The sequence below is a fragment of the Barbus barbus genome (genome assembly GCF_936440315.1).
Source record: "Barbus barbus genome assembly, chromosome: 38".
NCBI lineage: Eukaryota > Metazoa > Chordata > Actinopteri > Cypriniformes > Cyprinidae > Barbus > Barbus barbus.
This window is the reverse complement of record NC_136716.1, coordinates 27,484,997-27,500,433: the sequence shown is the minus strand read 5'-3', so window position 1 is coordinate 27,500,433 and position 15,437 is coordinate 27,484,997. Positions and strand designations below refer to the sequence as shown.

The 15,437-nt window shown below is 42.8% G+C and overlaps 1 protein-coding gene across 1 annotated transcript; it reads right to left on the bottom strand.

Annotated features, from left to right (window-relative positions):
* Nucleotides 1–64: 64 nt before the first annotated feature.
* Nucleotides 65–10,919, bottom strand: LOC306857637 (transmembrane protein 150A-like; the record flags this gene model as incomplete). The annotated part of the gene is made up of 7 exons (XM_079397663.1): nt 10,781–10,919; nt 9,892–9,939; nt 9,443–9,529; nt 9,290–9,357; nt 7,160–7,287; nt 345–522; nt 65–252 (listed from the first exon to the last, which is right to left on the bottom strand). Exons 1-7 carry the CDS (start codon nt 10,906–10,908, stop codon nt 65–67), a joined length of 825 nt encoding a protein of 274 aa, XP_079253789.1. The 5' UTR covers nt 10,909–10,919.
* Nucleotides 10,920–15,437: the final 4,518 nt, after the last annotated feature.

Genomic DNA, 15,437 nt, shown 5'->3' with positions numbered 1-15,437 from the left:
CCAGCAGGTTGCACATTAATCCTCATGTTCTCTTTAGGCTGAGGTTCACACTACAGACGTTTGTCTAGACTTTCTCTAGTTTCCGTCCCTCCTCTCGTCTCGTCATCAGAGTAGCGAGTGTTTCTGGAGAGATGGAGCTGAACTCGAGCGAGAAGGAGCTGTAAAACAGCAGCACGATGATGGCAAACATCCACTCCAATATAGCAGCCGCATGCTGGAGAACAAAACTCTCCTGAATGAAAAACACACCGCCTGCAGGACACAACGTTAAGGAACAACTGCACAGCATTTATGGCCATATAGAGTGGCTTTAGGACTTTGTGAGCACTGTATGTAGTGGATATTGAGTATGAGGGTGGTGAAGGCCAGTGCAGTGAGCGTCAGCCGCAGATGAGCCGTCTGGAAGTCTCTCGGCGTCTCGGCTGCACGGTACGAAAGCAGCGTCTGCACGCACACAAACAGCAGACTGCCAGGGAAGGCCAGACCCGCACCCACATAATGAAGAACTTTAGCATGGTCCACCTGCAGAAAACAGCACAGAGTCATTTGTTTGAAATTGAAATTACATCATCTGAAAGCTGAATAAATAATCTTTCCATTGATGTATGGTTTGTTATGATAGGACAATATTTGGCTGAGATACAACTATTAGAAAATCTGGAATCTGAGGGTGCAACAAAATCTAAATATTGAGAAAAATGACCTTTAAAGTTGTTCAAATGAAGTTCTTAGCAATGCATATTACTAATCAAAAATGAAGTTTTGATATATTTACGGTAGGAAATTTACAAAATATCTTCATGGAACATGATCTTTATTTAATATGATTTTTTGGCATAAAAGAGAAATGTATAATTTTGAGCCATACAATGTATTGTTGGCTATTGCTACAAATATACCTGTGCTACTCATGACATGCTACTCATACCACACAGTGATGCAGGTGGTCAGCACACTCTCAATGGTGCCCCTGTAAAAAGTGGTGAGGATGGGTGGTGGGAGACTTGCCCTTTTCAGCCGGCAGAGAAAGTGGAGGCGTTGTTGTCCCTTCTTGTTGAGTGACGTGACGTTGGTGGTCCAGGTGAGATCCCCAGGAATTTACATTTACATTTATTCATTTAGCTGACGCTTTTATTGCTATATATATGTCAGAGGTCGCACGCCTCTGGAGCAACTAGGGGTTAAGTGTCTTGCTCAGGAACACATTGGTGTCTCACAGTGGATTCGAACCCGGGTCTCTCACACCAAAGGCATGTGTCTTATCCACTGCGCCATCACCACCCCGGCTGCCGACTCTCTCCACGGTTGAGCCGTCGATGGTCAGTGGGGGGTGGTCAACGGAGTTTCTCTTGAAGTCCATCACAACCTCTTTTGTCTTACATTGAGGGACAGGTTGTTAGCACCACACCATTTCGCCAGCTGTGCCACTTCCTCTCTGTAGAGCATTTCATCATTGTTGCTGATGAGGCCTACCACAGTTGTGTCATCAGCAAACTTGATGATGTGGTTGGAGCTGGACTTGGCAGTGCAGTCGTGGGTCAGCAGTGTGAAGAGCAGCGGGCTAAGCACACAGCCTTGTGGGGCACCTGTGCTCAGTGTGGTAGTGCTGGAGGAGTTGCGGCCGACACAGCCTGACTGAGGTCTTGCAGTTAAAAAGTCCAGGATCCAATTACAGAGGGGGGTGTTAAGGCCCAGCAAGTTTAGTTTGTGGATGAGCTGTTGTGGGATTATAGTGTTGAATGCTGAGCTGAAGTCGATGAACAGCATTCTTACATAAGAGTCTTTCTGTTCCAGGTGAGTAAGAGCTAGGTGGAGAGTGGTGGATATTGCATCGTCCGTGGAACGGTTTTGACGGTATGCAAACTGGAATGGGTACAGTGTGTTTGGGAGACTGGATTTGATGTGATGCATAACTAACCTCTCAAAGCATTTCATCATGATTGGGGTCAGTGCTATTGGACGATAGTCATTCAGACAGGACACGGGTGACTTCTTTGGTACTGGAATTATGGAGGTGGTTTTGAGACACGTGGGGACGACTGCCTGGCTCAGCGAGGTGTTGAAGATGTCTGTTAGGACATCCGTCAGTTGTGCAGCACAGTCTCTCAGTACACGTCCAGGTATGTTGTCAGGGCTCGCAGCCTTTCATGGGTTAATCCGGGACAGGGTCTTCCTTACGTCGACTGGAGAGAGACAGAGTACCTGGTTGTTTGGAGATGTGAGTAGTTTCTGTGCAGGTGTGTCGTTCTGTATCTCAAATCGTGAGTAGAAGTGGTTGAGTGCATCTGGTAAGGAGGTGTCATCATCACTGGCCTGTGGTGGGGGCTTGTAGTCAGTGATGGTCTGAATTTCTTGCCACAGGGTCCGAGTGTCTTTACTGTCTGTGAAGTTGTTGTTGATTTTTTTAGCATATTGTTGTTTTGCCTTCTTGATGCCATGAGACAGATTGGCTCTTGCTGTTTTGAGGGCTGCTTTGTCTCCTGATCTGAATGCTTCATCTCTGGTCTTTAGCAGCCCACGAACCTCTGCTGTCATCCATGGCTTCTGGTTGGCACGTGTGGTAATGGTCTTGGTGACTGTCACATCATCAATGCACTTTTTGATGTAAGCAGTCACAGTTTCAGTGTACTCCTGCAGGTCTGTGTGGTTATTGTAGGTGGCTGCCTCTTTAAACATGTTCCAGTCTGTGTCCTGGAAGCAGTCCTGCAGTGCTGAGGTGGCATTGTCTGGCCATACTGTTATCTGCTTTTGAACTGGTTTGGCGAGTTTGAGAAGCGGTCTATATGCTGGGATTAGCATAACAGAGATGTGGTCCGAGTACCCGAGGTGGGGGTGGGGTTCAGCTTTGTATGCGTTTTTCTCTGTTGTATATACAAAGTCCAGTGTGTTGTTTCCCCTTGTTGCAAAGTTCACATGTTGGTAGAACTTTGGCAAAACTGTCTTTAGGTTTGCATGGTTGAAGTCACCGGCTATGATGAAAAAGCCGTCAGGGTTATTTGTTTGTTGTTCACTGATGGCGCTATACAGTTCACGAAGCGCGTCCTTAGCGTTTGCACACGGGGGGATGTAAACCGCGATGATAACAATGACTGTGAACTCCCGCGGCAGATAGAACGGTCAACACTTCACAAACATAAACTCCAGCAGCGATGAACAGTGTTTTGATAATACCACAGCATTGTTACACCAGTCTTTGTTGATATACACACACAAGCCACCTCTGCGGGTCTTACCAGATAGTGATGAATCTCTATCCGCTCGGTAGCTGGTTAGCCCGTGCTGCTGAATGGCGGAGTCCGGGATGTTGTCGTTTAGCCATGTTTCGGTGAAAATAAACACACAACAATCCCTTGCCTCATGCTGTGTAGACCGACTGAGTTAAATTAAGTCCAGTTGGTTTTCCAGAGAGTGAACGTTTGAGAGCATGAGTGTTGGAAGAGCCGGTCTTGTGGGGTTAGCTCTTAGCCTAGCTCGTATTCCTCCGCGCTTACTGCGCTTCCGTCCTCTCTCACACCACCTGCGACGCTGCCTTGTGCGGGTAGCATCAGTAGGCGAGGACGCGGTCTCGAGGTCCGGCTCCAGCAGTAAACAAAGGCCTCGTAGCTTCTCAGTAGCCGCCGGCGAGAGTTGTTGTTTGTATGCGTTGCCGATATCCAAAAGACTTTGGCGATCATAGATGAGTTTTGGAGTGATTTCCTTATGAGTTAGCGGTAAACTGACACTATTCGGAGACGAACAGACGACATTAAAAGACATGGGCAGTCGTGGCCTAATGGATAGTGAGTTGGACTTGTAACCCGAAGATCATGGGTTCGAGTCTCGGGTCCGGCAGGGATTGTAGGTGGGGGAGTGAATAACTAACACTCTCTCCACCCTCAATACCATGACCTAGGTGAGACCCTTGAGCAAGGCACCGAACCCCCAACTGCTCCCTGGGCGCCGCAGCATTGGCTACCCACTGCTCCAGGTGTATTTTCACTACTTTGTGTACACTTGGATGGGTTAAATGCAGAGCACAAATTCCAAGTATGGGTCGCCACACACCCCTTCCCTAAAAGCACTGTCTTTGGGTACCCCGAGTAGCCGCTGTGTCTGACCGCGCCGCCATCTTGGATTTAAATGCATACTATTGTTTATTTAGTACTGACCTGAATAAGATATTTCACATACAAGATGTTTACAAATAGTCCACAAGAGAAAATAATAGTTGAATTTACAAAAATGACCCCGTTCAACCAAATTAAAAGAGAGTCCTAAAGGAGTTAAAAACATCATAATCTAGTAAAATAAGTTCCCTTTCAGTCGGACACTCCGAGCCACATTGGATGACCAATCCACTTTGAGTGTAATTAAACGAGCCAATGGACATTGGCATGCGATAATTCGCATCTAGCTGCCGATGATCACAGCGTGAGTATAAGAGGCAGCAGGTGCATCGCATTAATTCATCCTTTCGCTGAGGAGCCGAGCGGTGGTGCATCACTACTGCTCTCTACTTCGGTGTTGCAGAGAGAATGAGAGTACGGGCGTTACGGCGACAGCAGCAGTGGTCACGATCTCGCGGCTTCAACAGAGCTTGTGCAGACAGCCACACCAGGAGTGTGCGGTGGCCAGCTCCCCTGTGTGCTTCAGCACTAAAAGAGCAATTTCTCTAAAAGAGCAACACGGGTGATCGCGTCTTTTTAAAGATGTCTTATCACCCATGCGTTTCTGGGAGTGGCTGTTTTCTGGAGCCTCAGGACAGTCACGATCGCTGCCTCACGTGTCTAGCATTCAGCACGCTGAGGAAACTTTTGTGGATGGTTCATGTTCTTCTTGTGGGGAAAAGACCATGTCGGAGTTGTGTAATAGACTCCGCTATGTCAAACATGGTGGAGTCCCACTGCCGTGATCCAGCGTTCGTCCTGGCACCCAGGGCGGCGCTCTGTCCGGTGGAGTCAGAGGGGATTTGAGGATCACAGTGAGGGCTTCCCCAAGAGGAGTTCCTCACCCCTCAAGCTCTCCGCAGCCGGTGGGGTTGCCGTTGGAGCGGGCTGGGACCTCTGCAGAGTGGGGTATCTTGTGGCTCCTCCCCCCTCACCACCCTCAATGGTGGAGCTGCTTTGGGGTACACTGGCATCCCCTCAGTCGAGCGGTCTGTGGCCATGCAACTGTGTCCAACAGCCGCTACCACTCTGCGGGGTGAGCCATGTCTCCCCTCATGGGCCTGTAAGTATTTGTCAGGCCTAACTGGCAGTGCTTATAGAGCTTGTGGGGAGGCAGCTTCTGCCCTCCACGCCATGGCGTTACTGCAGGCCCATCAGGCCAAAGCCCTGAGAGACTTGCACGAGGGTGGTCATGACCTGGCGGTTCTACATGAGCTGCGTGCTGTGAAGGACCTCGCGCTTCATCTCTGGGTCGTGCGATGTCCACACTTGTGGTCCAGGAGCGCCATATCTGGCTGTGTCTGGCCGACATGAGGGAGCAGGAGAAGGTACAGTTCCTGAATGCTCCCGTGTCACAGATGGGCCTCTTCGGCGACGCTGTCGAGAACTTTGCCCAGCAATTTTCGGCAGCACAGAAGCAGACTGAGGCGATTAAACACATCATGCGCCGGAGGAAATGCTTCCACTCCAGATGCAGCCCCTCAGCCTGCTCGTCGACGTGGGCGCCCCACGTCAGGACGCCTAGTCCGTCCAGGTCCCCGCCAAACCTGGTGGCAAGTGCAAGAGGCCCTGAGACGGGCGACCCAGAGATGGAGGAGACTACTCATCAGGAGATGGTGACTGCACCACTCCCTCCCCCGTAGGAGGGCTGGGTGGAGAATCTTTTGTTTCGTTTTGTTTTTGTTCCGCCGTTGGCCCAGCAGCCAGCGGTACCCAAAACATCAATAAAAGAGCGATTTCCTCTATCTCTGGGTCTCAAGAGGAGGAGAGTGGTGAACCGTGCATCACGGGATCACTTCCCTGCTCCTCTCTCGCCAGCAAGCAGCGAGTGGTTGCCCAAGAGCACCCCTCCTGCCCATTCGTGGAACCAGGCAAGGGCGGTAGCACTCGAGTCCCTGCTTCAAGATGTAGTGCTCCCCGGTCCGTCTCGGTGGCTCCTGTGGACCATCAGACTTGGCTACGCGATTCAGTTCGCCCGGCATCCCCCCAAGTTCAGGGGCATCCGGTTCACTTCAGTCAAGGCCATCGATGCCCCTGTTTTGCGTACAGAAATCAGTCCTGCTGGTGAAGTATGCGATAGAACCAGTCCCTTCACCCGATATGAGGTCGGGGTTTTACAGCCCTTACTTAATTGTGCCCAAGAAAAGCGGTGGGTACGACCGATCTTGGATCTGCGAGTTTTGAACCGTGCACTTCACAAGATGCCGTTCAAGATGTTAACGCAGAAACGCATTTTTGGGTGCGTCCATCCCCTAGATTGGTTTGCAGCGATCACTTTCACATGTCTAAATGTCACTTAATCCCTTCAGGGAGGAGGTGACTCCGCAGTGTGCCTCTTCCAAGCGGATGGCCACGCTTCCCAGTGTTATCCAAGTCCTACTGTTTGGGTTGCTCAAGGAACCTTCTCTGTGTAGAGCTCGGTCCTATCGTCTGCCTTATTGGAAGGATTAGGAGGCCTACACAGGGCACTGGAAGGGGCAGCTCCTGTGGCGCTTTGGTAGGGATCCCAATTTCATCGGTTATCCGACATGACTCCGAGTGATCAACTGAATGGGAACGTCTCGGTTACGTATGTAACCCTCGTTCCCTGAAGGAGGGAACAGAGACGTCACGTCCCATCGCCACAGTCGCTTTACCACCGCTGAGCTGCCAGGTCACCGGCTCGGCTCCTCAGCGAAAGCATGAATTAATGCGGTGCACCTGCTGCCTCTTATACTCACGCTGTGATCAGCGGCAGCTAGATGCGAATTACCGCATGCCAATGTCCATTGGCTCGTTTAATTACACTCAAAGTGGATTGGTCTATCTGCCGAGATCCCAATTTCATCGTTCATCCGACGCGACGTCTCCATTCCCTCCTTCAGGGAACGAGGGTTACATACGTAACCGAGACGTTTCAAAATATTGAACCCTGGTGAATGTAGCATATTAAATGACAAATAACCAAATGGTGTCTATGGAGAAATTCTCATTAGAAAGGTGGAAGAATTTCTGCTTTGTGTTTGTTTTCTTACTTGAAAATTTCCCACAATCATGAGTCCTGCAGCACAGAGCAATCCAGCAAACAGACCCTCGATGTTCAACACGCTGTTGCTGTGCTTATGGATGAGCTGAGCATAACGCAGCAGACCAATCACAATCACTGTAACATAAACAGAGCAATCACAGTCACTGTAACATGAACAGAACAATCACAATCACTGTAACATAAACATAACAATCACAATCACTGTAACAGTCTAAACAGAACAATCACAGCCACTGTAACACTCTAAACAGAACAATCACAATCACTGTAACACACTAAACAGAGCAATCACAATCACTGTAACACACTAAACAGAACAATCACAATCACTGTAACACGAAACAGAACAATCATAATCACTGTAACATAAACATAACAATCACAGCCACTGTAACACAAACAGAACAATCACAGCCACTGTAACACTCTAAACAGAACAATCACAATCACTGTAACACGAAACAGAACAATCATAATCACTGTAACATAAACATAACAATCACAGCCACTGTAACACAAACAGAGCAATCACAATCACTGTAACACACTAAACAGAACAATCACAATCACTGTAACACGAAACAGAACAATCATAATCACTGTAACATAAACATAACAATCACAGCCACTGTAACACAAACAGAACAATCACAGCCACTGTAACACTCTAAACAGAACAATCACAATCACTGTAACACGAAACAGAACAATCATAATCACTGTAACATAAACAGAACAATCATAATCACTGTAACATAAACAGAACAATCACAATCACTGTAACACGAAACAGAACAATCATAATCACTGTAACATAAACAGAACAATCACAATCACTGTAACATAAACAGAACAATCACAATCACTGTAACATAAACAGAGCAATCTCAGTCACTGTAACATGAACAGAACAATCACAATCACTGTAACATAAACATAACAATCACAATCACTGTAACACTCTAAACAGAACAATCACAATCACTGTAACACGAAACAGAACAATCATAATCACTGCAACACACTAAACAGAACAATCACTGTAACACACTAAACAGAACAATCACAATCACTGTAACACACTAAACAGAACAATCACAGTCACTGTAACACACTAAACAGAACAATCGCAATCACTGTAACACACTAAACAGAACAATCACAATCACTGTAACACAAACAGAACAATCACAGTCACTGTAACACTCTAAACAGAACAATCACAATCACTGTACCACAAACAGAACAATCACGGTCACTGTAACACACTAAACAGAACAATCACAATCACTGTAACACAAACAGAACAATCGCAATCGCTGTAACACACTAAACAGAACCATCCCAATCACTGTAACACACTAAACAGAACCATCCCAATCACTGTAACACAACCAGAACAATCACAATCGCTGTAACACACTAAACAGAACCATCCCAATCACTGTAACACACTAAACAGAACCATCCCAATCACTGTAACACAACCAGAACAATCGCAATCACTGTAACACACTAAACAGAACCATCCCAATCACTGTAACACAACCAGAACAATCACAATCACTGTAACACACTAAACAGAACAATCACAATCACTGTAACACAAACAGAACAATCGCAATCGCTGTAACACACTAAACAGAACCATCCCAATCACTGTAACACACTAAACAGAACCATCCCAATCACTGTAACACAAACAGAACAATCACAATCACTGTAACACAAACAGAACAATCGCAATCGCTGTAACACACTAAACAGAACCATCCCAATCACTGTAACACACTAAACAGAACCATCCCAATCACTGTAACACAACCAGAACAATCACAATCGCTGTAACACACTAAACAGAACCATCCCAATCACTGTAACACACTAAACAGAACCATCCCAATCACTGTAACACAACCAGAACAATCGCAATCACTGTAACACACTAAACAGAACCATCCCAATCACTGTAACACAACCAGAACAATCACAATCACTGTAACACACTAAACAGAACAATCACATCAAAAACAGATTAAATATGCTGAAAGAGCGGTTAGTCAGATGAGTGTTTCTATAGTTCAGAACTGAATCACTGAATCAGTGAATCACTCACCCACGAATGAAGCAGTGCTGCACAGCAGACTGAACCAGCAGCTCTCTGGAGGAACACCGCCACATTTACTGCACACACATTAGGAGGATCATAAACATGTCTGACAATATATCATTTTAGCTCATCTTCTACTAAAATGTAATGTTTTGTTACCTGATGAGTGGGATGTTGTCCAGCGTGCAGCACAGATCAGATCCGCTCTGAAGAACCAAAGACGTCTCACAGGTTGAATTATATACCCTACAAACACACACATACTGGGACAATATTTGCTGACTGCATGCATAAAACAAGATAAAACAAAGATTTTACAAGGGTTTTTATTTTTAACATTGCAAAATCCTTCCTTCTAATTAGCGAATGTGATATAACTAAACTCTTGAGATAGTAAACTGTATAGTTCAGCATTTAACAAACTGATCAATGTGATCAAAGACAGAGACGTGACAGCCAAACAGCCTCTTTAACCTTAAAATCAATGTGATCTAATCAAACACTTCAGCAAAATCTTATTCATTTATTGTTGAGGAGATTCTATTGATATCTGAATAAATCAATCACAGCAATCTCTGTTTTCCACCAAGAGAAGGTTCAATATTCACCAGTTATTCACAGGACAAATGTGCTGATTGTAAAGGGCCATCGCATATCTGTGAGAGAAAGAGAGAGACAGACAGTTTAAAAGAGTACAGACTTTCAGAAATCCAACATGTCTTTACAAAAGTTTTCAGATCAATTTGGCAAAATTGATTCTTAATTACTACTAAATGAGTTTTGCAAAAAAGATTTGCATAGAAACATTGTTTTTTACAAAGTGATACATTTTTGAAAGGCATTTAACTCCACTCAAGCTAAAATTAAATTAAAACACATGGCAAACATTTAAGCATTTAATGAGTAAATATAAACACATTATGATTAAATGGATTAACTCCAATTCTCTAAAACAAATTTACAATATATTCAGTAATATATACAATACAATTTTAAAACCAAAAATATACTTTTTTACTCAATATATCAGCCATTATTGTTAACTGCTGTAGAACTAAAATTCATTACTTATATAAAACTAATCAACTAATAAAAAACTAATATAACTAAATAAACTAATATAAAAAAACATAAAAATTGCACAACAAAATATGATGGCGCAGTGGATAAGACACATGCCTTTGGTGTGAGAGACCCGGGTTCGAATCCACTGTGAGACACCAATGTGTCCCTGAGCAAGACACTTAACCCCTAGTTGCTCCAGAGGCGTGCGACCTCTGACATATATAGCAATTGTAAGTCGCTTTGGATAAAAGCGTCAGCTAAATGAATAATGTAATGTAATCTAATTTAAAATATAAATAAAACTAGAATATCAATAATACTAAAATAACACTGCAATAGAAATAGGTCTCGTATTAAAATAATCACATCTTCTGTAAATTAATTCGCCCGATTAACATAAACTGTTGTTTGAGGGTATTAATAAATACTCACATGATCCAGATTCCAGGCAGTGTGAACACAGGCAAACTGATAGGAACCAGAAACCACAGAGACATTTTCCCTCCTCCTGAAGAGTTTCTCTGAATCATTGCATCAAATGAAACTCCACTCATCTTCATTCAGTGTCAAACCTCCCAGAACAACACATGACAGCAGGAGCAGAGTCTGAAGTGTTTTTCTGTCCGTGTCTGGTGTTGTTTCTGCAGATACTGTGAGAGAGGAACACATGAGGTCTGATCTGATGCTCCTCCTCTCCTCTCATGTCCAGCAGTTCATCATCACACTGAGCTCAGAGGAGAAACACCAGCAGCGAGTGTCCATCAGTCCAGCAGAGGACAGCATTTGTCCTTAAAATAACGCCATATGGCTTTAGTAAAAATTCTCTGTGTGTGTGTGTGTGTGTATATAGGGACATATATATATTCATGCATCCTTGATTAATAAAAGTAAGAAATATTAAAATAATATTTAAAATGGATTTGTACTGTGGCAATGTCTCCAAGACGCTTCAAGAAACCTCCTGCAAAGCTACAGTGCTGTTAAAAGTTTTAGGCATAAAAATGCTGTAAAAATAATGTCATAAATAGATTTTATTTATCAATTAATTTATATTAACTAAATTAAATCAACATTTGGTGTGAGCATCCTTTGTGTTTGGAAATGTAAACTGATATTTCCTGACACGCCACAGAAAAAGATAGAAAAAAATGACTTAAAACCTTTTTTTTTTAAGTTGCTGAAAATACTAGTGTTCTAATAATTTTGGCCACCACTATATATATATATTTATACTACGGGGCCGTTGAATGCTTGAATCTGATTGGCTGACGAACGTTCTGAGGTGTGCAATTATTTTCAGGGAAACGCACGGCGAACGTAGTTCCAGGCAGCTTTCTTGACCGCATTACAGTTCCATATCACTTCGCATCGTTGTCAGCGCTGCCCTGACGATTTTATCAGTTAGCCTAGTGTAGCAACTTAAAGGCTACACATGACATTTCTCACTAGCGAGGTAATAACAGCGCTGCATCTTAAAGCAGACTTAGGCCGTGTTCACACTTGGCGTCTTTTTCGAAGCTGCCGGCGTCTGTTTTACATTATAATCCTATGGAGTAAACCGTGTTTTCAAAAAAGTCCTGAGCGCTTTTTAAAACGCCACCGCCGGCGTCTTTTTCTGCAGCTCAGAGCGTTTTTTCGAGTTGAAAAAATTTCAACTTTTCTGAAAAAAACGCCCTACGTCAAGCGCCTTTTTGACAGCTGACCAATGACAAGCGAGTAGCGAGATCTGTCGTTTCCATAACAACAAGAAGAAAAATAGAGAAGGTGCCGGTAGATAGACTGCTCGTACTAGTTTCGGAGCACAAGGAGCTGTATGATATGAGCACAAAACTCTATCATAATATTGATTCCTTCCACGTATAATGTCGTGCACCCACAAACGTCGTTGTGAATCGACATTTTCTTTCCCGTTAACTTCAAAACCCAACACGAGCCAACTTTTTACTCTTTCTTGACATTTCTGCAGTACACAGCGCTAGGCTACTGTTACAGCTGTTGCTATGACAACAAAAGACGCTCTCAGCTGCTATTTGTAACAGACGCTGCCAGCTTTGTTTTTCATTAAAAAAACGCTCTTGTCAACTTTTTCTAGTCAAAAAAGACGCCAAGTGTGAACACGGCCTTACAGTTTAGAGACGGTGCTTCAGAACACTGTTGAGGGACACACAGAGGTAGCCTAATTCATACAAACTCTCTCTCTCTCTCTCTCTCTCTGTTTCTCTTTCTCTGTGTCTCTGTCTCTCTCGCTCTCTTTCTAATAACTTCATTATTAACTGCATTAGTCTGCTATCAACGGCTCAAGCCTCCATTGCCAGCTTTAAAATGACGTTTTGGAACTAGCAAAAGAGTCGTTGGATGAGATGCGGAAGAAATAATCCTACTCACAATAGCGATTTAAGTAGAAAAACCGGACGAATCCCTTGAAATATATAATCTGATCGATGTCTTGAGGTGTGGCAACCGTAGTATAAGCGGAATAATTGACTCCGGACCGTTGAATTATTAGAAAAATAATGCACACCCGAGGTGTAACGGCCACTTCGCTTCGCGTCGTGGCCGCATCACCACCTCGGGTGTGCATTATTTTTCTAATAATTCAACGGCCCGTCGTCAATTATTCCTTACATATATACAGGGCTGGACTGGGGTTCAAATTCGGCCCTGGACAAACCTGACCCATCCGGCCCACGAGTTCCTCGTCAATGTTTTACTGGGTTATAGGGCCTTAAATTGGAGTAAATAAATGAATAAATAAAACAGGACAGAAACAAATAATGATAGATATTACTGAATTCTTAATAATGAACTTAATGCATTTTGTCACATATAAAGGAACTTGACAGTAAAGCAATTATTTTGAGCTAAAATGCAGAAAATGTCCTGCTATTAAATTCTGTCATCATTTCCTCTCTCATGCCGTTCCAAACCTGCATGACTTACTTTCTTCTGTGGAACACAAAAAAAGATCATTTGTAGAATATTATCAAACCACTTTGTTTACCCTTGATTTCTACTGTGTTCTACTCTTTGTATACTGTACAGAAATTTCTTGAAATTTTGAAAGACATGATGGTGAGTAAATGATGAACATTTTATTTTTTGGGTGAACTATCTCTTTAAGAACTTTAACATTAAGGGTCTGAGAGTAACACAATTTCAGTTCTCTGTATGTGCTGTACATGTGGAAGAATTGACAATAAAGCTGACTTGACTTGACTTGACTAACATTAGTAAATAGTTAACACCTAATTTATATAAGACACTAATTAAACATTTAAAGAGAAAGAAGATATTAAAGCTATTCTGTTAAATGATCCTTTGCCCTAATGAAATATAATATAATTAATAAAATCCAGAATTGAACTGACTCTATTAGTAAGATGCTGGTCACAACAAGTAAAGCCATGGTCCTCATTACCATATGGTTTTTAAAATAAATAATAATAACAAACTATGGAATTTGTAAATAAAAAAATAAATAAAACATGTAGAAACTACAAAAACAACTCAAATTCCCCAATATTTAATATATTAACAGTAGGCTAACATTAAGTAATAAATCCATTCAGCCAAAACATATTTGTACAATGTTGACCCTCTATGGTACCGTGGTGCCTCCAGGCAACATACTGTCTTTCAGGGTTTTTTAATAAAACGAGACAAGAAGGACAAAAATGAGATAATGGATAAATGCTATCTCAGGGTAGTAGAACTCAAACACTAATCAATGAAAAAGTGGTCACATGACCCACAGGGGTCCATTTTGCTTCCAATTTAAGAACATGTGCACGTCACATGACTACCTATTTTCTCCAATGAAAAGTGCATTTATCATCAATTGTCATCCATATTTTCATTAGTAAGTAAATAAGTATTTTCACAAACTTTACATTATATATCATCAAATGTATTTTAGGAAATTACAACTTAATGTTGCCTCAAGGCAACATTGTACCGTAATGGAATCACATGAGGCCAAGAGTTAGAATTATCTAAACGTATTTTTAGTTTTGCTAAATTTTGTAATGCATTTATAAAAATAGTAATTCAGATACTATATCTGCACATATTATGATTTTTCTGTTGAGAGGAATTGCTTTCTCATCTTTCAGAAGCAGTGAGGTGTCATTAGTGAGGAAGGAGATTTTACATGCATGTGCTTGTGTGTGTGTATGTGTGTGTGTGTGTGTGTGTGTGTGTGTGTGTGTGTGTTTGTGAGTGTGTGTGTGTGTGTGTGTGTGTGTGTGTGTTTGTGAGTGTGTGTGTGTGTGTGTGTGTGTGTGTGTGTTTGTGAGTGTGCGTGTGTGAGTGTGTGTGTGTGTGTGTGTGTGTGTGTGAGTGTGTGTGTGTGTGTGTGTTTGTGAGTGTGTGTGTGTGTGTGTGTTTGTGAGTGTGTGTGTGTGTGTGTGTGTGTGTGGTGTGTGTGTGTGAGTGTGTGTGTGTGTGTGTGTGTGTGTTTGTGAGTGTGTGTGAGTGTGTGTGCGTGTGTGTGTGTGTGTGTGTGTTTGTGAGTGTGTGTGCATGTGTGTGTGTGTGTGTGTGCTTGTGTGTGTGTGTGTGTATGCTTGTGTGTGTGTGCTTGTAAGGATAAGGTGCATATTAGGTTAAGGTTATGCTGATATTTAATTTTTTTAACTTGAAACAGCTCTGATTGTAATGTTTTGATATCATAACTGTTATGATGGTTTGGTTATACTTGTGATCCACAATGGTACAATGTTGCCTGAGAGCAACCGCTGGATATGAAATTGCTTTTTGTTAAATATGAAGTATGCAATACATTAAAAACTAGATAAAACTAACTGTTCAAGTATTTGGTTAAAGAAAATGTTAGATCTGTAAGAAGATGTTAACAATAAATATATTAATTTTTTATGCATGAAAATGCCAAACATTTAAATTTGTCCGTTGTGGTACAATGTTGCCTTGAGACAACAAACTTTAAAGTTAATATGGTGCTGAATTCACAAGTAATTATGAATAGGAGTTTTTTGTCTGTTTATATAGTCATGGCTGTCAGGCAGCATCACTACAGAATCTTTAATGTTCTCATATCACACGACTGTATAACAATTTTGTGTCACATCTG